This window comes from Rhinoderma darwinii, chromosome 6 (assembly GCF_050947455.1).
Source record: "Rhinoderma darwinii isolate aRhiDar2 chromosome 6, aRhiDar2.hap1, whole genome shotgun sequence".
In the NCBI taxonomy this organism is placed as follows: Eukaryota; Metazoa; Chordata; class Amphibia; order Anura; family Rhinodermatidae; genus Rhinoderma; species Rhinoderma darwinii.
This window is the reverse complement of record NC_134692.1, coordinates 62619327-62645489: the sequence shown is the minus strand read 5'-3', so window position 1 is coordinate 62645489 and position 26163 is coordinate 62619327. Positions and strand designations below refer to the sequence as shown.

General features: G+C 41.8%; 1 protein-coding gene across 1 annotated transcript in view; it reads right to left on the bottom strand.

Annotated features, from left to right (window-relative positions):
* The window catches only part of CCNYL1 (cyclin Y like 1), a 78870-nt gene that overhangs the window by 29233 nt on the left and 23474 nt on the right, over positions 1-26163 (bottom strand). The window contains exons 3-5 of the mRNA XM_075829880.1: positions 20372-20406; positions 18238-18338; positions 118-153 (exon numbers count right to left, since the gene is read on the bottom strand). Coding sequence (XP_075685995.1) covers positions 118-153; positions 18238-18338; positions 20372-20406 — 172 coding nt within the window. The remainder of the gene's footprint in view (positions 1-117; positions 154-18237; positions 18339-20371; positions 20407-26163) is intronic.

The following is a 26163-nucleotide window of genomic DNA, read 5'->3' as shown; positions in this document are numbered from 1 at the left end:
AGGGTTTTTCAAAGTGTTTATAAAGAAATACCTATTGATTTGTTAATAATGGATGTAGTGTGCTACTATTAGGCTTTATAGTTAGGTGAATAATCCGCAGAAGAGCATTTTCCATACCTGTTCTTTATGTGGTAATATATTGCTAAGGTAACACTGAAAAACAAAAAGAAAAAACAAACAAAAAAAGGTAAAAAGGCACATAGTGGTAAAAGGAAGAAAAATTACTATGAAAGAAAAAGAAAAAAAAAAAAAAAAATAACAAAAAGCAAAGGATTGCAGATTGGACAACAGATATATTGTATACAATGAAAATGAAGCAAAGCAAGAATATTGAACCTACTACCCAGATTCAGTGTGAATTCATGTAAAAATACCAGTGCTGACAGTGTAACAATTGCCATTTCAGGTTTTTATGTAACAGACCCGCACTGGGTATGACACATAGAATTTTTGTACCTACCAGTAAAATCCCTTTCACGTTGAATTCACTGAGGGACACAGTACCATGGGTATAGACCGCTGTCACTAGGTGTAATATATGTATATATTACACCTAGAGCTGCACCCTCTTCTGAGCACTCCGCTCCTCAGTTTGTACCAAGACATTTAACACAATATGTTTCCAGTGAGAATAGCAAACTCAAGAAACCCAAAAATGTAACAAAGAAACAGGACGGGACCGGCGTCCCCCAGTGAATTCAACGAGAAAGGGATTTTACCGGTAAAGTGCAGAAAAATCAGTTTTTTCATTAAAGTAGTCACTGGGGAACACTAACCATGGGACGTCCTAAAGCAGTCCCTTAGGGTGGGGGAAAAAAAAAAAATCATAGCCATGCGAGCAGCCTAAACCACAGCTGCTTGCAATACCATCCGACCCAGACTGGCATCTGCAGAAGCCAAAGAATGGTTCCGGTAAAACGTCGAAAAAGCATGTAACAAGGACCAGATGGCGGCTTTACAGACCTGAAGGGCAGAAGCCTGATACTGTACCGCCCAGGAGGCCCCAACTGCCATAGTAGAATGAGCAGTGACACGGAAAGGGGGGGGGGGTTCCCTACCCTTAGTGTAGGTCCTTTTAAACAGCAAACTGTATTAAAGCTAGCAATGGTGGCCTTTGAAGCCAGGCCACCCTTAAGAGGGCCCTCAGGAACAAGTAGGGAGTCAGTCTTCCGGAAGGACTTCATATCTGCAATGCAGACACGAAGGGCTCCAACGACATCCAAGCAATGTAAGACACGTCCTCGTGGATGAGAAGGTTTAGGACAAAATGAAGGAAGGACAATGTCCTCATTAAGATGGAAGGTGGAAACCACCTTAGGAAGGATGGCACAGGACAGTAAACTACCTTTCAGGATAAGATCCTGAAAGAAGCTTCCCACAAAGATTTGAAGCGTGCAACCTGGAGAGCATCAAGGACCAGATTGAGCTTCCAAGGTTCCAGAGGAAACAGATGAGGAGCACAATGTGCGACTCCTTGCAAAAAAAAAAATGTCTTCGTTGGAGCACGGAAACCAAAATGAATTGGAAAAGAATACATGGGTCTGAAACCTGCACTTTTAGAATCCAAACACACCTGCAGAAAAGCCAGAAATTGTGGGATGGGAAACCAGCAGGGGTGAAATAACCACCACCACACCTAAAATAAGCCAACCAAGAACAATGGTAAATCCATTGGGATGGAGTCTTCTGGGCATTAATCATGATCTAAATGACCGGATCAGAGAAACCTTTGAACTTCAAAACCGGGGTTTCAAACACCCAAGCCATCAAACGCAGACGAAGTAAAGCAGGCTGGAACATTGGACCTTGGGAACAGAGGAAGTGGCCACGGGGCATCTGCTAGCAGGAGCATGATATCCACGTACCAAACTCTGCGAGGCCAGTCTGGGGCCACAAAAATGGATGGAATTCCTGCATCATTGACTTTCTTCAGCAATCGAGGCAGGAGTGGAAGGGGCAGAAAAAGATAAGAGGTTGAAGGATGTCCAGGGGAGAACCAGAGCATCGGCTCCTATGGCCTTGGGGTTCCTGGTTCTGGTGACGTAGTATAGGCAATTGTGATTGAGGTGAGAGGCGAAGAGATCCACGTCCGGGAAGCCCCAATGAAGGCAAATGCGTTAAAATATCTCTGGAGAATGGTCTCTTCATCCAGAGTCCAGACGTTCCCGGCTCAGGTAATCCGCCTCTCGGTTATCCATTACTGGGATGTTCACTTGCAGGGACGTTTTGTTCTGCCCAGTGAAAAACCTTGGCGGCTTCCCTCCATACGGCCTGGCTTTTCACCTTCCTGATGATTGAGGTACGCCACGTCTGTAGAGTGGTCTGTTTGTATCCACACGGGAATGAGACAGGGCCAGTTAGATGGTCCTCAGCTCCAAGATGTTGCTCTAATGTAGAGCGGAGCTTCTGGGTCATACCAGGTGCCTTGTACGGTGAGGCAGCCGGAGACCACCCCCCCCCCCCCAGCCGGACAAACTTGCAACCATTGTAATGAGTTGCCATTGGAGCGTTGTGAAGGGGTTTTCTCTGAGAGATGTTGGGGAAAGACATCCACCAAAGCAGCTTCCTCTTGACTGAAAGGGCAGATGGATCATCAGATCCAAGGAGTCCGGAGACTTGTCCCAACGAGATAGAATTGCCAGTTGTAGATATTGGAAGTGAAATTGAGCAAATGGGACTGCCTCAAAGGTTGAGACTATCGTCCAAAACTCATGGAGAAGCGGATGGAGCAACGTGCATTCCTGCAGACTAATGTCTCTCCCTGTCAGTGTGGAGATTTTGTCTCTGGCTGCCCAAGTATCCAGGACCATCCCTAGAAACTCCATTCTCCAAGGAGTGAGGGATGACTTGGTGCTCTTGAACAGCCATCCGAATCTGTGGAGACAATCCAGTGTAATGTCGAGGCTGTCCAAGTTGTCCTGTTTGCAAGGTGCCATCACCAGAAGATAGTTCAAGTATAGGATAACCGCTATCCCCCTGGATCTAAAGAACCGTGGCCAGCCCGAAGGGGAGGGCCACAAACTGGAAATGCTGATGTACTTGAGCAATGGGAACATGAAGATAAGCATCCATGCCATCTATTGAGGACAGGAATTTGTCAACCTCCAAGGAAGCGAACACTGATCATCGCAGAGACTCCATGCAGAACCTTAGAATCTTCACATATCAATTGAGATGTTTTAGATCCAAAATGGGTCGAAGAACTCAGTCCTTTTGTACCGTGAAAAGGTTTGAATAAAACCCTTTGAACAGTTCTGGAGTTGGTACTGGAACAATTATTTCTTGATGGAGGAGGCTTTGAATGGCTTGAGAAAAAGCATGGGCCCTGGAGGGAAACAGAGGGTGTAGTGACCGGTAAAAACGCTGGGAAGGTGAAAAGAAAACTATTTTGTAGCCTGTCGACAACCTCCCGCAACCAGGCATCTTCGACGTTTGAGCCATGTCTCCTGGAAGGAGACTATTAGGCTGTGTCAGAGCGGGTCTGTTGCGGGGCTGCCAGGAGTTTCTAGACCGGAAGTAGGGTCTCTGCGCTCTGAAGGGACAGGAGTTCTGCCTCGGACGTTGGGCCGAGTACCGAAATGAACAAAACCCTTCTCGGTCTTATCTGTAAAAAATTAAAGAAAGAAGCGCCTCATGGTGCAGAACTTCCAACGACAAAGGAGATATTGGACAAAGGTGCAAGTGTTATCCTCACCTGAGATAGCTGTGCGATATCCAGGCACAACTCTGATGAAGCGCATAGGGGAGATGAAGTTGCTGCTGCTTGCTAGCCAATGGGACAATAGGACTCCACCGCGATGTTTCAATATTCAAACAGGAAAAAATGAATGCTAAATAGCGCTACTCATCAAGATAAGAGGTCATCAAGCTTATTAAAAGCTGAATGACTATTAGGAAGCTTGATGACCTCTCATGATTAAGTAGCGCTATTTAGCTTCCATTTTTTCCTGTTTGAATATCTTTGTCTTCTGACTGAGGGAACTGGGCGTGGTATTTGATGACGTTTTGGAAGAAAAAAGTGCTCCTTCCTCCTGTAGCCTCAGGAATTATTTGACAAGGTTAGGTCCATATAGGAGATCCTGGGCAAATGGAAGGGTGCAAACCTTTCTAGACCCACTATTTGTATCCCAGTTCCTAGTCCAAATGGCCCTGCTGACAGCTACCGTAGCCATGGCCTTAGCCGCCCTTTGGGCAACTTGGACGGAGACGTCACAGATCTACTTAAATATCTGCAAAAGCATCTACAGTTAGCAGGGAAGTATCCAACGGAGTCTTCTGAATCAATTGCGTCCTGTAGTTGAGTAGCTAGTTCAATACTAGCCAAGCTAACCCAATATGCTGCAAAAGAGGGTCTGACTGAAGCTGCAGCTGTGCTGAAAGTGGTTTTGCCACAGACTCCACTTTGGCGTCAACAGAATCCTTTAAGGCGGAAGCATCTGCAACCGGTAAGATAGTATTTTCATAAAGCCAGGCCATGGGAGCATATACCTTGTGGTGAGCTGACCATTTGGCAATACACTCATCAGAGAAAGGAAACATAGTCCGCACTCTTGGGCACGAGCAAAGACCAGTCAGGGTGTTTCCAAGCATCAGAAAACAATTGGTCAAAACCCTTATGATCTTTAAAGACCAGAGGGAGTCGACTGCGGCGATGCAAGAACTCATTCTGAGGGTATTCAGCAGGATGATCCGCAATCTTAAGTACCTCTCTCACTGCCTGAATGAGATCCTTCACAACAGGAGGACTGGATTTGCTTTTATTACACTCAAACTCAGAAGAGACATCCCATGAAGAAGCTGGTTCAGATATATCTCTTGAATGAAAAGAATGAAGGATGCCGGCAACATTTCTGTCCAAACAGGAATCAGAGGAAGAATGATATCTCTTCGATCTCCCGGTTTGCTTGCAGGATGCACTAGAACGAGTACAATCCAGGGAAGAATGTCTGGGGGCATGATGGACTATTGTGCCTGAGAGGTTTCAGACAATTGGGACGCTAACTGCTGAGGAAGGCGTTCTAAGGCATCTGCTGTGGCCTGAGAGAGGCGGGCGAGATCATCAACTGCCTGGGTGAAGGAAGCCGCCCATTGGGGGGGGGGAATATGCTCACTAGCCATGGTAACAGGGGAATCATGCTGTAATTTAGGCAAAGGGCATTGAACAGACTGAGTCAGCCTGCCTGCATGGAAACTTCGTACTGCACCGCGTACATGCCAAGTGTGTTACAATGGGTTGAGGGTCTTCGGAGCTTTATCCATTGAAGACATAATGAGCCTTTTACAAAAAAAAAACAAAAAACACAATAGCTAATGGCTATCCTACAAGACCCCCTAGGTGCTGTGTCCCCCATGAAAGAATGTTTTCAGCGTTGTATGACTTCTGTACACCCCTCAGTGTAGATGGAATTCACTACTGGTGATAGAGGAAAGCGTCTGAGGAGAACAGAATAACCCCTCTCCTCCAGCAAAAAAAAAAACCCACAGCGCACTGGTTGACAGGGCTGGCATGTGACTCAGGTCCCACCTGGTGACCAATCAGAACGCGAACACAGTGTGAAAAACCGTAGGGGCGGGGATCGAGCATGAGGGGGGTGAGACCATCTTGTGGCCTAGCAGAGAACCAAAGCCAGGGCCTAAATTAATTGCGCTGCTGGCGGAATACGGCGGCTTGTAAAATGCAGTAAAACTGCTGAAGTATGTCTGTCAGCACATAGGTGTTAGAAAAACCATTAGTAAGGACAACACCTCAGAATGTAAAACCCCTCTATATATAATGCCGAAGAGCCCAAACCACAACATCTCCCAATGGTGATGGTGGTGGTGGTGGGGGAGAACTTACCTTTTAGTAGTCTTCAGGCGCAGCCGGTCGCTCCTTCGGAACACGCACACTCTTAGCGTGGCTGTCTGGCATCTTCAACCGCAGGTGCAGTAATAGGGTACTGGGTGACCAAGGTGGGGAACATCCACCAGAGAGGTGGGAAGAGCAACTGCCAAAAAGGTAGGAATCTGCTGAAAAAGTGTGAACTCCTTCCGCCCAGCGCCCGCAGGTGAGTCACCAAGTGGAACACACAAGAGACTCGCATCCTGCACCTGAAAAAGCAAAGGAAAAAAAAAAACCTAGCAGAATTACCGGCAGCGCAGGACTGGTCTGCCTACTATCGACACCATGTTAAAACTGAGTGATCATTGCCCACTGGGCGAAGCCACACTTTTTTAAATATAATTTACCTAGTGTTAGCCTATTAGGAACAGCGGCCTATACCATGGTACTGTTCCACCCCAGTGAATACTTTAATGAGAAAATAATGTAAATTATGTACAATGGCCATACATAGCTGCAGGTAAAACAGCAGTTTACCTGCAAAATTCTGTGGCCATTAATGAATACACCCTTTTATAGTCATGCAATTTTGCAGGTAAACAGCAGCTTTATCCGCTAGAATGCACAGCTATTAACAAGCAATTCGACAACAGGGTGCCGAAGTAACTATCAACCGTGTCAATGCCACTCCGTGGGGCCTTACCCAAACACGAAGAGTAGGGAGGGGGAAAGCTGACAGTCAGGCACAAAGTTCTGTTGAATATATGCCAGAATTTGCAGACCACCAGCTAACTGAAGCAGTTACATAGATTCTACAGCAAAAAAAGGGTAGGAAATTTTAATAAATACTATTTAAAAAGTAGCTTAATTTTGCATTTAGAAGGCACATTAACTAAAAAAAAAAAAAAAAAAAAACAATTTAGTGAGTGTGAAAGGTTTCCATAGCCTTTAAAGAAACCTCTGCTTTGGAGCAACTATTTACAATCTTTCACAACTAAATTTTACATAAAATGCTAAGCGTCTTCATAGCCCTAAGGACTTATTATATTGTACCTATTATGAGTTACAAGGTTTTCCCTCTATTAGGCCTAAAGAAGCACTCTGACTACGCCTCCCATTTGCAAGTGTGTTGTGGTGCAATGTAGTCACGTGTATCGGCTTACCTGGTGCTGTATTTCAAGGGTAGCCACTCCATTCCAGGTTGCCAGTGTAAATCTACATTTATCTTTGAAGAAGCACTACAGCTTTTTGTTTTCCCACCCCTTTTCCCCACGTTTGCAGATGTGTAGTCGTGTATCGGCTTTACCTGGTGCTGTATTTCAATGGTAGCCACTCCATTCTGGGTTGCCGTTGGGTCACCTGATAGTAATTCAGGCTCCCTGTATCTCACAGCATCTACAGTAGAAACCGCAAGTCAGGCTCTCAATGCAAGCCTAGGAGGCTCACATCGAAGCGCTCATAAATTTGCATTGAGAGCCGGACTTACATTTTTTTTCTACTGTAGTCGCTGTGGGATACAGGGATTCTGAATTACTATCACGTGACCCAACGGCAACCCAGAACGGAGTGGCTACAATTTAAATACAGCACCAGGTAAAGCCGATACACATCTGCAAACGTGGGGAAAAGGGGTGGGAACACAAAAAGCTGTAGTGCTTCTTCAAAGATAAATGTAGATTTACACTGGTTTGCTTTAACAAAAGATCAGTGCATTGTGGGACTTCAGATACCCGTTACATAGTTAGGCTATGTTCACACATGGCAGATATGCTGCCTAATGTACATAGCGTTTCTGCCTGGAACCTGCAAGGAATTCTGGCAGAAAAACCGCAAATTGTGGAGGAATCTCCGCTGCAGAAAGACTGCTAGAACAAAAAAATACTTACCCCATTCTCCATTGTTATAGCGACAATTTCTTCTGTTCTCCGTGTAGCCTGGCCTCCTGGGATGGCGCTGCAGTATGTGATTGGCTGTAGCAGTCACATGGGATGAAAAGTCAACCCAGGAGGCTAACCTTGATAGGGAACAGAAGAAAGTGTTGCTATGACAACGCCCAGGGGTAAGTATTAACCTTTTTATTTATTTTAAACAAAAGTTTTTCCTTCTGATTTTTAGGGAGACAACGCCACAACAAACGTAATACTTGCTTTTTGTTGCGGGTTTTACCTCCCTAATGAGTTTAAAGGCTATGTACACCTTAGAATTTATTTTATTTTTACATATCTATCAGTGACATTTGTGCAACTTTCCAAATACTTTTTACTTAAAACTATTAACTTTTTGAGATACAGCCGCTTTGTATCCTGTATACAGAGCAGCTGTATCTAACTCTGAAAGCTGTAACCGTCTGGTCAGCGGCACTGACTGGTTCAGTGATAGACATGCAGGACGCGCTGAGAAGAGGGATAGAGATCTTACCGATTACATCTAAGTTCATAACTTAGATATGATGAACAGGTGGATCCTGCATGGACCCGCTGACACAGAACCTCTCAGTGCTACTGACCTGACTGACTCGTGCATGATACAGCTGCTCTGTATACAGAATACAAAGCAGCTGTAAAAAACACAATTTCAAAAAGGTGTATCAAGCCTTTAGTGGGGAACATTTGCAACAGAATTAGAAAAATAAAAAGTTAGGGCTCTCAGAATGTGGTGAAACAATTTGCACATTTTTTTTTATTTAACAAAAAGTTTTGCTTTTTTTTTAAAGTAGTAAAATATAAAAAAAATCTATATAGTGTGCAGTGTCAGAAGCTGGGCTGGAACATTGACAAGTGTCTGACACTGATTGGTCAACGTCATACACTCCTCTGTACAACGCCCAGTTGGTAAGAAGTAAAAACACGCCAGTTGGACATTTGTCGTAAGTATACGTCATGGAAAGCCAGTGCTTCCCGCAAAATGTCGTATACTTACGACAAATGTTTGGCACCGGCTGAGAAGGTGCCATAATCGCCGGTTCTCAGCTGTATCTTACAGCTGACATCCGGCTGTAATGGCGGGGGCCATAATTAGCTTCAATCCCCGCCATTAACCCCTTAAGTGCAGCGCTCAAACGCAAGTGCTGCACTTAAGGTGTTTGCAACTCATCGGAACCCCAGCAATGAAATTGCCGGGGTTCCGGTGGCTGCAATGGCAACCGGAGGCCTAATACTGGCCTCCCGGTCTGCCTAGCATGGAAGCCGGTCAAGATCCGCCCGGTGGCGGAGCCTGATCGGCTTCCGTAGCTGCCGGCAAGAAGGCGCCGGGTCAGGAGCTGATCCGGCGTCATCAGCGGTGGAAGTCAGCTGTATGTTACAGCTGACATCCACCTGTAATGGCAGGAACCGGAGCTAGCTCCGATCCCTGCCATTAACCCCTTCGATGCAGCAATCGAAAGAGATTGCTGCATCGCAGCGGTTACTACCAGATGGCCAGCCCTGACAGGCAATCAGGACTGGCGACTGCTGCTATGGCAACAGGAAACACAATGGTCTCCTGCTCTGCCATTACGGAAGCCGATTTAGGCCCCGCCGGGAGGCGAAGCCTAATCGGCTTGCTGTCAGTGAATGACTGACAGATCTAATACATTGCACTACATAGGTAGTGCAATGTATTAGAAAAAAAAAATCTGACAGTTGGACCTTCAGGTCCCCTAGCGGGACTTGAGAAAAAGTGTAAAAAAAAAAAAGTGTGAAAAAAATAAAAAAAGTTTGAAAACAATAAAAGTTTGAAGTAATAAAATAAAATACAATCCCCCTTTTAAGCTTATCAAGTCCTTTATTATTAAAAAATAATAAACCTTACGTATTTGGTATCGCCGTGACCGTAACGACCTGAGGTATCAAAATATTATATTATTTATTGCACTCTGTGAACAGCGTAATAAAAAAAAACGTAAAAAACGTTTCCAGAGTTTCTGTTTTTTGGTCACTTTGCCCTACAAATATTGGAATAAAAAGTGATCAAAAAGTCTCACGTATCCAAAAATGGTACCTATAAAAACTATAGCTCGTCCCACAAAAAACAAGCCCTCATACAGCTCCGTCGACAAAAAAATAAAATTATGGTTCTCACAACTTGGCGACAGAAAAAATACATTCTTTTTACAAAAGTAATTTTATTGTGCAAAAAGATGTAAAACATAAAAAAGTGCTATAAATTAGGTATCGCCGGAATTGTACTGACCCACAGAATAACGTGAACATGTAATTTATAACGCATGGTGAAGGCTATATAAAAAAAAACGAAAAAAAGCTGTGCCAGAATTGCGTTTTTTTTGTTTACCTGGCATCCCAAAAAATAGGACAAAAAGGTGATCAAAAAGTTGCATGTATCCCCAAAATGGTACCAAGAACTACAGCTCGTCCCACAACAAACCAGCCCTCATACCACTACGTCTATGAAAAAATAAAATTAGTTAAGGCTCCAATAAGTCCGGAAATAAAAAAAAACCCAGACGAAACGCACGTTGGGGTGGAGCCCGGCTGCATTTATCCCGTCTGTTCATTATGGGTATGTGAGACTTTATTCCTTATGTGTAAACATACTCTCTTTATCTTGCGTCTTTGCATGTTCGATCCTCCTGCATGCATAACGATGTGTGATGCGAAGGTTATTGTACCACGATTGTAATATTAGCACTGTTAATCGCTTTAGGCTTTGACCCTTGCTTGTGACGATATTTAGTCTGTACTATTTTGCACGTGCATATACTTGATTTATTTATTCAAGCAGATTATACTTTTAAAATGTTCACATACATCTGTTATATTACTTTCATTGGGGGATCCACATGCATCTCATGTGCCGTCTGTACATATTTGGGTAAATCTCCAGCCGAGGGTCCGTGTTTTTACTGTTGGCTTATGGATTCTTTTATTATTATATGTTAATAAAGTATTTTTGTATTTTCATTACTTCTTTGTCTCTCAGCATTAATTCTCTCTTTTTGGTCTCATCAATAACACCGGCCTGTGCAGAAAGGATTGCTTCACAGCGTAACACATCTATGGATCATTTTATTGTTTTTTTTTACCCCATTATTATACCACCTGACTATACCCCTTATATACTCTGCCCAGCTTACATGTACCCCCACATTATAAACGGAAACACCAGCAATACTCAAACAAATCTACTACCAAGCAAAATCCGCTCTCCAAAAGCCAAATGGCGCTCCCTCCGATCTGCGTGCCCAAAAAGCAGTTTCCTTCCACATATATGGCATCGTCATAACCGGGAGAACCCTTTTAACAATTTTTGGGGTGTGTGTGTCTCCAGCGTCATATTTGCCACTGAATGGTATATCTAGGGAAAAATATACATTTTTAATTTGCACCATCCGCAGTGCAATCATTTATGGAAAAGACCTGTGGGGTGAAAATGCTCACTACACCCCTTAATAAATGCCTTGAGGGGTGCAGTTTCCATAATGGGGTCACTTCTCAGGGGTTTCTTTTTATTATTTCACATCTGAGCCTCTGCAGTTGTGAACCAACACTTCGTAAATTTGCCAAATTAGGCCTCAATTTGACATGGTACGCTTTCACTCCTGAGCCTGGTCGACTGTCCAGGCAAAAGATTAGTGCCCAGCGTAATAATTAGAGAGCTGTCTTGTTATGGTGGCACAAGCTGGGCACCACATATTGGCATATCTATAGGAAAAATCCCATTTTCACTCTGCAACATCGAATGCACAGTAATTTCTACAAAACACCTGCAGGGTTAAAATGCTTACTACACCCCTAGGTAAATGCATTGAGGGGCGTAGTTTCCAAAATTGGGTCACTTCTGGGGGGTTTCCACTGTTTTAGGCCCACTGGCACCCAGAAACCAATTCAGCAACATCTGCACTCCAAATAGCGGTCCTTCCCTTCTGATCCCTGCCGTTTGCCCAAACAGCAGTTTATGACCACATATGGGGTATTGCCGTACTCGGGAGAAATTGCTTTACAAATGTTGGGTTCTTTTTTTCCTTTATTTGTTGAGAAAATGAAAAATATGCACTAAAGCTACGTCTTATTGAAGAAAAAGGATTGTTTTTATTTTCACTGCCCAATTCTAATAAATTCTATGAAACATCTGTGGGGTCAAAATGCTTACTACAGCCCTAGATGAATTCCTCAAGAGGTGTAGTTTCCTAAATGGAGTCACCTTTTTGGGCGTTTTCATTGTTTTGTCCCCTCAGGGGCTTTGCAAACGTGACCTGGCCTCCGCAAACCATTCCTGCCAAATGTGATCTCCAAAAGCCAAATAGCGCTCTTTCACTTCTAAGCCCTGCCGTGTGTCCAACAGCCGGATATTACCACATGTGGGGTATTGTTTTACTTGGGAGAAATTGCTTTACAAATTTTGTGGTGCTTTTTCTCCTTCAGTCCTTGTGGAAATTAGAAAAAAAATTAGCTAAACCTACATTTTCTTTGAAAAAAATGTAGATTTTTATTTTCAGGGCCTACTTCCAATAATTTCGGCAAAAAAAACTGTGGGGTCAAATTGCTCACTATACCCCTAGATAATTTCCTCAATGGGTGTAGTCTCCAAAATGGGGTCACTTGTGGGGGGTTTTCACGGTTTTGTCCCCTCAGGGGCTTTGTAAATGTGACATGGCCTCCGCAAACCATTCCTGCAAAATTTGAGCTCCAAAAGCCAAATGGCGCTCTTTCCCTTCTAAGCCCTGCTGTGTGTCCAAACAGCCGTTTATTACCACATGTGGGGTATTGTTTTACTCGGGAGAAATTGCTTTACAGATTTTGCAGTGCTTTTTCTCCTTTAGTCCTCGTGGAAATGAGAAAAAAAAAATAAGCTAAACCTACATTTTCTTTGAAAAAAAATGTAGATTTTTATTTTCACGGCCTACTTCCAAGAATTTCTGTGAAAAACCTGTGCGGTCAAAATGCTCATTGTACACCTAGATAATTTCCTTGAGGTGTGTAGTTTCCCAGATGGGGTCACTTTCATGGGAATTTTTACTGTTTTGGCACCGCAAGAGCCCTTCAAACCTGACATGGTGCCTAAAATATATTCTAACAAAAATAAGGCCCCAAAATCCTGTAGGTGCTCCTTTGCTTCTGAGGCCGGTGCGTCAGTCCAGTAGCACGCTACGGCCAGATGTGGGATAGATCCTAAAACTGTAGACACTGGACAACAAATATTGAGTTGCATTTCTCTGGTAAAACCTTGTGTTATAAAAAAAAAATAGTAAAAATTTATTTCTGCAAAAAAATATGAAATTTGTAAAATTCACCTCTACTTTGCTTGAATTCCTGTGAAATGTGTAAAGGGTTAAGACATTTTCTAAATGCTGTTTTGAATACTTTGGGGGGTGAAGTTTTTAAAATGGGGTGACTTTTTGGGGGTTTCTAATATATAAGGCCCTCAAAGCCACTTCACAACTGAACTGGTACCTGTAAAAATAGCCTTTTGAAATTTTCTTGAAAATGTGAGAAAATGCTGCTAAAGTTCTAAGCCTTGTGAGGTCATAGAAAAATAAAAGGATGTTCAAAAAACGATGCCAATCTAAAGTAGACATATGGGGGATGTTAATTAGCAACAATTTTGTGTGGTATAACTGCCTGTCTTACAACCAGATAAATTTAAATTGAGAAAAATGCTAATTTTTGGTGTTTTTCACAATTAAATACTGAACATAGAGCAAATTTTGCCAATAACTTAAAGTGCAATTTGTCACAAGAAAACAATCTCAGAATCGCTTGGATAGGTGAAAGCATTCAGACGTTATTACCACATAAAGTGACACGTCAGATTTGAAAAATGAGGCTCTGTCAGAAAGGTCAAAAGTGGCTAAAGAGGGAAAAGGTTAAGAAACGAATACGGGTCCGGTGTCACCAGTATTCCACCCGTATCTACGGGAACGTTTTCGCTGCAAAATTGCACTGCACTAATCGGCAGCCCCTTCTCTCTATCAGTGCAGGATAGAGAGAAGGGGCAGCCCTTTCCGAGGTAAAAGTAAAAGAAATTCATACTTACCCGGCCGTGGTCTTGGTGACACGTCCCTCTTTCGACATCCAGCCCGACCTCCCTGGATGACGCGGCAGTCCATGTGACTGCTGCAGCCTGTGATTGGCTGCAGCGGTCACATGGGCCAAAACATCACCCCGGGATGCCGGACTGGATGAAGAAGCAGGGAGTTCTGGGTAAATATGAACTTCTTTACACGTTTCTTTATACTGTGATCGGTAGTCACTGTCCCTGGTGCTGAAAGAGTTACTGCCGATCAGTTAACTCTTTCAGCACCCTGGACAATGACTATCCACTGACGTCGCCTAGCAACGCTCCCGGAATTACAGGTGCACACACAGTCACCCGTAATTACGGTAGCCCCATAGACTTCTATGGGCCTGCCCGTGCCGTAATTACGGCCTAAAATAGGACATGTTCTATATTTTTCAACGGCCCGGGCACCTTCCCGTAAGCATACGGGGAGGTACCCGTGGCCAATAGAAGTTTATGGGCCCGTAATCACGGGCGTTTTTACGTTCGTGTGCATGGGGCCTCAGTCTGTGAAAATGAAAATCTACTTTTGTTCTGAAAAAGCATAGGAAATTTTTAATATTTACAAAGAATAAAGGAGACAATGCACCCCAACATTTGTAAAGCATCTTCTCCTGATTACGGAAATAACCCATATCTGATAATAAACTGCTGTTTGGACTCACAGCAGGGCTCAGGAGGGAGGGAGCGCCTTTTGGAGAGCAGATTTTGCTGGATTGGTTTTCAGTGCCATGTCGCGTTTGCAACTCCCTTTTCTAGGGGTATAGTGAGCATTTATACCACACAGGTTTTTTGCAGAATTTAGTGGTATTAGGCCATGAAAATGAATATCAACATTTTTGTCCACTAAAATGTTAAATTTTTTTCATTTTCACAAGGGATAAAGGAGAAAAGGCCGCACAAAATTTGAAACACAATCTCTCCAGAGTATGACAATACCCCACATGTGGTGGTAATAGTTTTTTTAATAGAAATGAATTAACCGTTGCAGGACTGATCCTTTTTTGCTTTTCCATTTTAATTTTTCACTCTCCGCCTTCCAAACGCCATAATTTATTTTTTTCCCATCAAGAGCGGTGTGAGGGCTTATTTTTTGTGGGAAGAGTTGTAGTTTCTATTGACACCATTTAAAGTACCATATAGTGTACTCGGAAACAGAAAATACAATTCTTTGTGGGGTGAAATTAGAAAAAAACTGATTCCTCCATTGTTTTTACCTCTTTCACCGTGCGGTAAAACCGACAACTTCACTTTATTCTGTGGGTGATTAAGATGATACCAAATGTATATAGTTTTTTTTCATATTTTGTAAATTAAAAAAAAAATTGTTTTGTATCAAATTGTGAGAGCCATAAGTTTTATTTTTCCATCAATAGAGCGGTGTAGGGGCTTATTTTTGGCGGGACGAGCTGATACCATTTTTTTGTATATACAACTTTTTGATCACTTTTTTTGACATCTTATTTAGAGCGAAGGTGCCCAAAAAAAAACAGTGATTTTGGAGTTTTGAATTCTTTATTTTTTACGGCGGTCATGATGTGCTAAAAATGACAGTTTTACTTTATTCTGCGGGTTGATACGATTACCATATGTATATCGTTTTATGTTTCGCAGCGTTAGCACAATAAAATTACTTGTTTATACAAGAATATATTTTCTGTGTCACCAAATTCTGAGAGCCATACATTTTTCAGTTGAAAAAGCTGTGTAAGGGCTTGTTTTTTACGGGACGGGTTGTAGTTTTTATTGGTACTATTTTGGGGTACATGCGACTTTTTATTCTATATTTTGGGAGGGGTGGTGACCAAAAAAAGTGATTCTGGCATAGTTTAGTTTATTTTTTGCGGCGTTCACCGTGCAGGGAAAAACATTTGTGTGTACAGTTTAACGCTTTCATTTTTTTCTATAATACAACATTTTTTTTTTCCTATAAGTAGTATTTTTAGACTTTTGTAAAAAAATAAATTAACTTAACATTTTTTTTTTTACTTTTTTTTTACCTTCAGCTCTGATCGCTGCTATTATACATTACACTACCTAGTAGGGATGTCACGATACCAGAATATGGACTTTAGTATTGCGATTTCGATACTAAAATGATAAAAAAAAAGTTCTTCCGTTTTCTGATGTGAGGCGCGAGGTGTGATTAATTTTGAATGTGCCTCACAATAGTAAGTAATTAACCCCATCAGATTTCTCACACATTAACCCATTATGACTGAGTAACCGGATGTTAATTACTATTAATGTGAGGCACATGGAGGTGAAATTCATCACACCTTGTGCCCCACAATAAGTGAAAGTTTTTTTGTTTTTTTTTACAGCGTACACATCATAAATGATGCAAAAAAAATGTGTTGTGAAGGTTATTACGGCTGCGCCAATACGAATGTGTATGTTTTAGGTATTGACTTATTTTAATGTTTATTGTCAAAAAGGTATGGTATGTCCCTCAATTGTGTCACAGGGATTCCTGTGATGTGATCCAAGGGGCATACCCCTTCTTACTTCCTCTTGAATGCTGCAGTCAGCTTTGATCGCAGCATTCAGGAGAATAACGGCGGAAAGGGAAGGTTTCTCTGATCTCCAACGTTATAGAGCGGAGCTGCGGCGGTGTAATACAGCCATTGCGCTGCTCCTGACAAGTGAACGTGCGGTCAGCATGAGGTGATGGGGCCGGCGCTGCACTAACAAGAGGCGGTGCAGGCACTGAAGACAGAACATGGGGGTGTTTTGTAGTGCGCCCGCCATGTTCTGTCTTCAGTGCCGCCGCTCATTAGTGCAGCGCTGGCCGCATCGCATCATCGGGTTGGCAATGGCTGTATGACACAGGGGCAGCCCCGTTCTAAATACATTCATGTGTTACTATACTTAGCTGTGTTGCCACACCGCTTAGTATAGAAATACATGAAATAACGGCATTGAAGCGTTTGGGGATGCACAGTATCGAAGTTTCGATGCATCGTGCATCCCTACTACCTAGTAGTGTAATGTGTTCCAACTGTCAGTGTGATGTCACAGTCACTCTGACAGTAAGTCTACGAGGCTTCCATACACGGCAGACCCAGAGGCCGTTGCCTGGCCTCTGGATGCCTTCACAAGCATCAGCAACCCCCACAATTGCATGGGCGCTGCTGATGTGCTACAAACCCCCTAAATGCGGCGATCGCAATCGAGCGCCACATTTAACAGGTTAATGAGCCGCTGATCGGCAACAGTGGAGTGTCAGCTGTCGGGGACAGCTGGCCTCCCGGTTCACAATGTCACCGCCAGTGTGCACCGGGAACCGCGCAGTAACCGTACGTCTTTGTGCGCTAAGACACTGGCTACCAGGACATACAGTTGCGTCGTGGTGCGCCTAGGGGTTAAGGGCATAAACTGGGACAATGTACTCAAAAATAAAAGTACACAAACTAAATGGGACAATTTTTTAAAGATTCTTCCAGGAATTTAATAATTGTAAGGAAAAAAATAAGTTGTCTAAAAGACAAAAAAAGGCAGAATAGATTGAAACAGGGAGACTCGTTGACAAAGAAAGTAGAAGCAACCCAAAAACATTTTTCAAATACATAAATAGGAAACTCAAAAGTGCTGGCCCACTCAGAAATAATCTGGGTATAACGGAAAGCTCCCAATGTATATGCTAAATGTGTCCATAGGGCTCCATTACCACAATAGGAGTCCAAAATAAAATAAAAAAAAGTGTATTTTTGGCCTTAGTCTGGCTGGTAAACCATTCTTTTTGAAGGATAGAATAACGTACTTGACTACGCTTCTCCATCCTGCCCAACTGCTTGGCATCAGTCATAGAATATATGTCGGGAAGCTGCAGCCAGTCACATAACTGTCCATATATGTGTACAGTTATCGCTCAAGCTCCCCGATGCATCAGAGACTGCTCTACCCGGCGGTCCTATTCCCCGTGACTGCAAGACCTTTACAGCCGAAGTCCCAGTGAAGGAAACTATCCCTCAGGCAGGCTCCAGTGATAGAGCTTACGCGAACAGAGCTAGCAGCCAGGGACTTCAGCAGCTTTAAAGTTCTTGCGGCAAGGGATATAAAGCCACCGTGCGAGTGGTATCTGGAGTCCCTATTTAGAGCGATTCTAATGCTCTGTCCAGGGACTTCGGCATTGTAAAGCTCTTGACATCACGTGACGTCAGGAGCTTCCCTGGGCACAGTGCTTCAGGTAGTTTCTGTATTACAATGCTTAGACCTCCCAACAGTTGTACGGAACTAGACGAATATTACTATAGGATACTATGTTGATCCAAGTCTGGTACAATAAAAACCACACGAGATCTGGGAATTGTGGGAGTAATACAGATGTTAAAATGCACCTGTGTTAGGACGGTCTCAAAGAGCCTAAGTGAAGGTTACGCACATGCGGTGGTATTCCAGGTCTACTTTCAGTCACTCACCACTTTATTGTGCTTCTGAGGTTAGGCTGACTGACTGTGCTGTCATCTAAAAATATTGTTGAACATGAACTGTACTTCTTTGTAAGTTGCCCAGGAGAGACCTGCAAAATATTAAAGAAAAAAGGGAAGTGGGTAATTTATTACATAAAAACAGGACTGCATTTAATAACAATGCTACAGTTTACAGACAGGCGGTGATAGAGTCATGTAAAATGATTGAAGAAAATAAAAGTTATAAAATCACTTGAATTAATGTGGATGGTTTTCTGGATACTGCCACGTTTGACAAACAAATAAAAAAAATAAAAATAAAAACCTGGACTGAAATTAGAAAAATGTGTCTTGTGAACAGCCTTGGAAAAACAGAAGGAGTCTGCCTGCAACATGGAAGCCAAAGCCTTTTATAAAGCCAGGTTTTCCCTTCATAAACATCCACGGCTTGTTAGAACTCACATGGCAAAGAGCTTAGCTGTAGCATGTACCATCCAGATACATGAACAAAGGAACGGGGAGTGGGAAAAGTAGTGTGTTACATCAATGTTAAAAATAAAAAATACTTTATTGAATAATTATTAAAAACAATGTTAGATGAAAAAATTTTTGACGTTGTGCCAAAGTCCCCTAGATTGGCACACTGAGACGATATTATGTCTAAATTAATTGCTTCGTTTTATTAAAGATATATGTGTCTAGCCTCCCCCTGTGTATGTGCGAGGAGGCTCTGCAATAGTCCCTGATCCAGAGATTAAAGTGTTAATTATTAGCAAATGGCTGTCCCCCTCAGTATCAATGACGAGACAGTCAACCTGCATATGACACTAAAGGTTCCTCCAACGGGCTGTAATTAAAGCCCTGCGGTGGAGAAATCCCTGCATCAATACAACCATATGGGTTGTATGTGCATGTGTCCCATGCAAGTAGACACGGCACAGCAGAGTTGAGACTGTTGCGTGCTAGCTAGTCCTCTATGTATGAGCTTGACATAGCAGAGCTCTGTACACATATATGGTTGTATTGATGCAGGGATTTCTCCACCGCAGGGCTTTAATTACAGCCCGTTGGAGGAACCTTTAGTGTCATATGCAGGTTGACTGTCTCGTCATTGATACTGAGGGGGACAGCCATTTGCTAATAATTAACACTTTAATCTCTGGATCAGGGACTATTGCAGAGCCTCCTCGCATATACACAGGGGGAGGCTAGACACATATATCTTTAATAAAACGAAGCAATTAATTTAGACATAATATTGTCTCAGTGTGCCAATCTAGGGGACTTTGGCACAACGTCAAAAATTTTTTCATCTAACATTGTTTTTAATAATTATTCAATAAAGTATTTTTTATTTTTAACATTGATGTAACACACTACTTTTCCCACTCCCCGTTCCTTTGTTCATATATCGATAATTGGTGGTGTACACCTAGTGTGAATTACTCCAACATATTATATATAAAATTGTAAGAGGGTAATACCTATCTAAATATATTACCATCCAGATACACAGCTGCCTGTCCAGTCACTGCTGAGAAGGGCTGCAGGTTCGCGCCCCTCATGAATAAAAGCACATCCATAACCACGAGTTCGCAGAGTTCTTTGCTAGCTACTAGAAGCCAAATTGTTGTTTTTTTGTGTTATTTGGGATAATAGTGCAATGGACTAAAAAAATAATAAAAAAAGAAAAAAAAAGGTTGTTCCCATTGCAAATGATGGCATATTGCTAGGACTGCAGGGACCCCCACGAGCCTGAGAATGAAGGGGACGCAGTATTGCTTTAGTGCAGAGTTCCCTCCACCTTTTTTCCCTGCACGGCGGTGCTCCAAGGACAGCTCCATTTACGTAATTGGGCTGTACTGCCGATGTCGTCACTGTGCAGGGGAAACATTGTAGGGGTCCCAGTGCTTAACCAATGCTGCGGTCCATTCAATCTCAGAATCGTTGGGGGTCCCTGCAGGTAGACCTCCACCGATCACAAAGTAATGGCATATCCTAGTGCTAGGCAATCACTTTGTGTGACGGGAATAACTCAGTAACAGATATTGACATGGTGAAAACCATAGGGAAACCATGAGTAACTGAGATGTGCTATGGTATCATAAAAGAAACAATAAATCAGCAGATTGGAATTACTTACATGATTTATATGGTTACTCTTCCTCTTTTCTCTCACTGTAAAAAAAATACATATTACTAGTCTCGCAGGAGTACTAGAAACTTAAGTGTCCAGGCAAAATAGAATTGTAGAGAAAATGAAGTAACAGAGTGGGGTCCAGAACGCAGCAAAAAGGACAATGTGTGCACAAAGTCTGTAGACATATTAACTATAGACCAATCCAGATAGTCAGGAAAGCATGCCAACAAGAAAAGACCAGGAACGAAACCCATTTACATTCTAACTTTGAATTATAAGATGCATCCAAAGCGACAGAACCCTGTCACAACTGTGACAGATGGAAACCATCAGCTAGGTTTCCGTCACCATGGAGTTCAAAAGGGGAGGGAAACTGAAGTTTCCTTTTGAATTCCCACTGAGAGGTTAACCCGACGGAAACCTCCGACGGAACCCCTCAGCGGAAACGAACGCTGATGTGAAAAGGCCCTAATACAATTTTAAAAAAATTAAAAAAAATCGCCCTTTCCCTTATCAAGTCCTTTATTATTAGATTAAAATAAATAAACTATGCATAATTGGTACTGCTTCCGGTCACGTCACAATGACAGTTGGAGTAAATAACACTATATGGGTAACATAGGAAAAAAAAATAAAAATAATAAAGTGTCAAAATAAGTTCCAAGTTAAAAAAAAAAAAAAGCTTTTTTGCCTAGAAAAAATTAACACGTTAAAAAGTACACATATTTGGTATCACCGCATTTGTAACGACCCCATCTATAAAACAATAAAATATTTTCCCCACACTGAACCATGCAAAAAAACGCAAGTTAAAAACCATGCCAGAATCATTATATTTTGGTCACCGCCCCTCCCAAAATATAGAATAAAAAGTGATCAAAAAGTACCTCAAAATAGTACAAATAAAAACGACAACCGGTCCCGCAAAAAACAAGCCCTTACACAGCTTTTTTTTGACTGAAAAAGAAAAAAAGTTCTGGCTAAAAGTGGCTAAGATTGGGCACCATTTATCAGTGTGACACTGGCCACATATCTATGAATGGTTATTTACCCCACTATTATACCCTGATGTACTCCTCACAGCTTACATATTCCCCCACATTATAAACTGAAATACCAGTAAAATTCCAAAACAGAACTACCACTAAGCAACAATCTGCTTGCTTCAAGGCACTCCCTTTCTTCTGAGCCCTACAGCGTGTCTAAACAGCAGTGTACGTCCACAGATATGGCATCGCCATACCCGGGAGAACCAGATTAACATTTTATGAGGCATTTGTCTTCAGTGGCACACACTGGGTACAACATATTGTACACTAAAATGGCATATCAGTAGAAAATTTTAATTTTCACTCTGTACCATCCTCTGCACTTTAACCCCTTTGCGCACCACGACTTAATAGCATGTCACGGTGCGGGGGGTGATGCATGGAGCGGGCTCATGCGCTGAGCGCGCATCATACGCTAAAAAATTCAACATTTTAGTGGAAATAACTTTGCTATTCATTTTCACAGCCTAATTCTAATAAATTCTGCCAAAGACCTGTGGGGTCTAAATGCTCACTGTACCCCTAGATTCCTTAAGCGGTGTAGTTTCCCAAATGGGGTGCTTCATCTGTTTTGGTCTCCCAGGGGCCTTGCAAATGCGACATGACACCCGAAAACCATTTCAGCTAAATTTGAGCTCCAAAAGCCAGATAGCGCTCCTTCCCCTCTAAGCCCTGCTGTGGGTCCAAACAGCAGTTTATTACCACATGGCATATTGCCATAATCAGGAGAAATAGCTTTTCAATTGCCTTGTAAAAATCAATCATTTCTATGTTTTATTGGAAAAATTTTGATTTTAATGGTCTAATTCCACTAAATTCAGCTAAAGACCTGTGAGGTCAAAATGCTCACTATACCCTTCTATAAATTTCCACTGTTTTAACCCCACAAGAGCTCTTCAAACCTAAGATGGTGCCTAAAACATATTCTAATAAAAAGGAGGCACCAAAATCCACTAGGTGCTCCTTTGGTTTTGAGGGCGGCGTTAAAGAGGCTCTGTCACCACATTATAAGTGCCCTATCTCCTACATAAGATCGGCAATGTAGGTGACAGCAGCGCTTTTTATTTAGAAAAACGATCTATTTTTACCATGTTATTAGTGATTTTAGCTTTATGCTAATGACTTTAATGCCCAACTGGGCGTGTTTTTACTTTAGACAAAGTGGGCGTTGTACAGAGGATTGTATGACGCTGACCAATCAGTGTCATACACTTCTTTCCATTCATGTATTCAGAACATAAGGATCCTACTAGATCACTATGTGCTGTCTTATACTAACACATTAACATTACTTAAGTGTTTAGACCGTGAATAGACATTCCTTCCAGCCAGGACGGGATCTCTATTCACAATCCCGACACTTCGCTAACGTTTCTGTGGCACTTACATCAGAGCAAGCGTAATCTCGCTGTAACCGGTCATTTATAACACACCAGGTACAGAATCTTCTCCAGATTTTGAAATAAATAGCAGAAAGGATTTGCTTCCTACTAGATTTTAGTGTGTTAATCCCTTCCTCTGATAGTCCCTTAGTCCTTAGTAGTGACACCTCAGAATCCAAGCGGACAGATGCAGATGATCCAGTCCCTAAAAATTAAGAGGACCCTGGAAGGAGAGACCCTGTCTGAAGGAAAGAAAAACAAAAAACAAAAAAAAAGTCTTCTTCCAGTGTCAGATGGAGAGATGAAAAAAAAATCAAATAATAACTAATAATAATAATAGAAAAAGTCTTCTGTTTGGCCAATAAGACTTCTTGAATGACTGACTTTATTCTGGCAACTTTTCTATAGCACTATTTATATTAATGGCAGGAGCGGAAACACAAGTGAAATCCATATTACTCAGATGAGAAAGGGTCCCTCACTCCTTGAGTTTTTTGTCTTGGATCCAGAGAGAAGAATAAGGTTTTCTCCTCTCCTGCTGGATCATATAAACATCCTTTCAGACAATACGAGTAATTTCTTCCACACCAAGGATAAAAAAAAAAAAAAAAAAAAAGTAAAAAATATTTGCCTGAGCACAAGAAAAACAAACCGTCCCTTTCTACAGCTCACCTGAAAGGCACAGACAAGGTAGACTATTTCAGCAGGAAGGCTTGAAATACTTCTCCATTAAAAGTCCCATCTCCCTGATTTATTCATCTGGTCGAAATCTGGGGACAGACCCAGGTAGATCTCTTTGCTACCGATATAAATGGAAAACCAGTTTTTAGTGTCTCCCAGACTGAACAGATCTCCTGGTAATTTTAAGACTCGGACCGTACAAATTTGGACCAGACTCCCTGAAGATATTTGTCCAAAAGTCTCGCTTCCCAGCCTCTTAGGCTGGCCTCTGTTTGAATTGTAAGGACTGGAGTCTAGTGCCAAACTACCTGTCTGCAGATTAACTTTTTTCCACCACCAGTGTACAGATATTTTTATTTTAATGGAACCTTCACCTTGAAATCTATGGTTTTCTGTTTCATACTGATAGAATCCAGCTTTGAATTGGTCTTGAACGAGGTTGACTCCATGCGGTCTGCTGAATGCCGACTGTCACCTGTACCAGTAGACTCATTGCATACAGACTAACTGGAATAGGGCAATGTTGGTAGTTTGATTTTCCAGTTTGTCTGCAAAAAGAAAGTTAGGAAAGTGGAGTCCAAGAGAACTCCCAGAAACTTGTGCGTCATCGGTACCAGCTGACTTTTGATGGTTGACTATCCAACCTAGGTTTAAGAGAAATTGGCTTGTGAAACTTACCTGAAAAACAAAGAGTTTCTGCTGAATTTGCGATGAGCAGGAAGTCATATGATACGATCAGGATATAAACTATCCAAATTTTTTTTAAACCGGCGGCTTTTTCTACAATCTTGTCTAGTTAAGGTCCAATCACTTATCTGCTGAAGTTTATGGAAATGCTATGGCAGATCATCGAAGACTTTATAAATTTTTCCCTCGGTTATGCTTTTATAGATAATTTTCTAACTCGTTCATCCAAATGTACATTGATCTGGTGACAGAGGTCGCTACAATATTAAGGTTTCATGGTTTTCATAGAAGCTTCCCATCGGAAACAAATCTTCAAATGGCAAGGAAGTTTTTACAACCTGAACATTTATCTTCAGAATCTCATTTCAAAATTTACTTCTTAACATCAAACTGAAATCCCTAATTCATAGTTTTTTCCCATTCTTCCCCCCCAATTTTTTTTTTTTTTACATGTTTTCTACAGGACTTTCAAACATCTTATTTTAAAAATATCTAGGTTTCCTAACCTCTTTAACAATCCGTTGTCTTATGGCTTTTAACCGATTCCATTTCTACAGAAGAAAAAAAACTTTTTTTTATTTTTTTATTATGGTAGTCTTTATATTCTGAAGGTAATAAATCAAAATCTGCCCTATCTCTGGAGTGAGTAAGAGTCTGACCCACCTTCAGATTCAGAAGATACCACTTGAACTTTAGATCTTTTCCTAGGGATCGTGGAATAGAGGTGAAAAAAAAAAAAAATAAAGCTACGGAAGACTGAATATCTTTTGACCATAGAGCGCAAGTCCTCCATAACAAATGGTTGCTCATCTTTTACAATCTTAAAATAGAAGCTTGGCATAACTGTTTTGTGTATGCTTTAGGACGTTTTTGGGACATGAAGCACATTCACAGACTTTTACAATAAGTTTGTCTGTAGGCTGCCTCAAAAAGAGAAAAAAGGTAGCGAAAGAGAGAGACCCATAAGCATCTTAGAAAAGCAAACCAAATTTTATTTTATTTTTTTGCAATCCTCCCTGGTTGGGGTATTCACAATACTGGATGTAGACATATGCGTTGCAGATTGGGACAGAACACCAAATGATTCAGAGCACAAGCAAACGCCCCTTTTAAATAAGCTTACCAGACCTCAGACTAGGAATCCATTGGGAAGCTATAACATTCCATTGACCAGCCTTCTTCCCATCGCATCTGATGTCATAGAAAAGCACACTCCGACCTCTGCCTAATTTACGATTACGGAGCTCCACTCTGGCTATAGGCTGGCCTTTTACAAAAAAAATTAATTCCCGTAAAAAAAATATATAATTCTCACGGAGACCCCTCTGAACCGGACCGCTGTAGGGAACGGAAACACTGGGCTAAGGGGTGGGGTATGTAGACCTTTGTATCCTTAAATGCCATTAAACATTTTTTAAATGTATTTATTAAAAATGCTTTACTTTTTGTGATGCAGCTTTTCTGTATGCACCAAACATAGAATTGCATAGCGCTGCTGTAAGCAAAATCCATCGGTCAGCCGGATTGACAGCGGCTCCTGTGTGCCTCGAACACACAGGATAACCCATCCTCCAATTGTGCAATCATGGGGACGTAATGGAATTAAAAAAATTATGCGAATGATGGTGTGCACCATTTTTTATATTTTTCAATGCCTTGTAAACCTTTTAACCCTTCCGTAACCATGGGCGTGAATGTCATTGATACAAATTAAGATGCCATTTATAATGGAGCATTTCAAAGTGTACACTTTTGTATTTCTTAAATTTTGCAGATCACAGAGGGATATCCATTTTTTTCAAAATTGGAGTGGATATGCTTATATTCTTTAAGGCAGTTAGTTCAATCAATACCCCAAAAAGGAATCCCCTAATTTTCCATCACGGAGCGATACAAAAGGTATACATTGTCTAATGTAGAACACTGCTATAGCGCTACAAGAGTTTTATCTGAGCATTCTCTCCAGGAGTTGAAGGCATTCACATGGTGCATATTA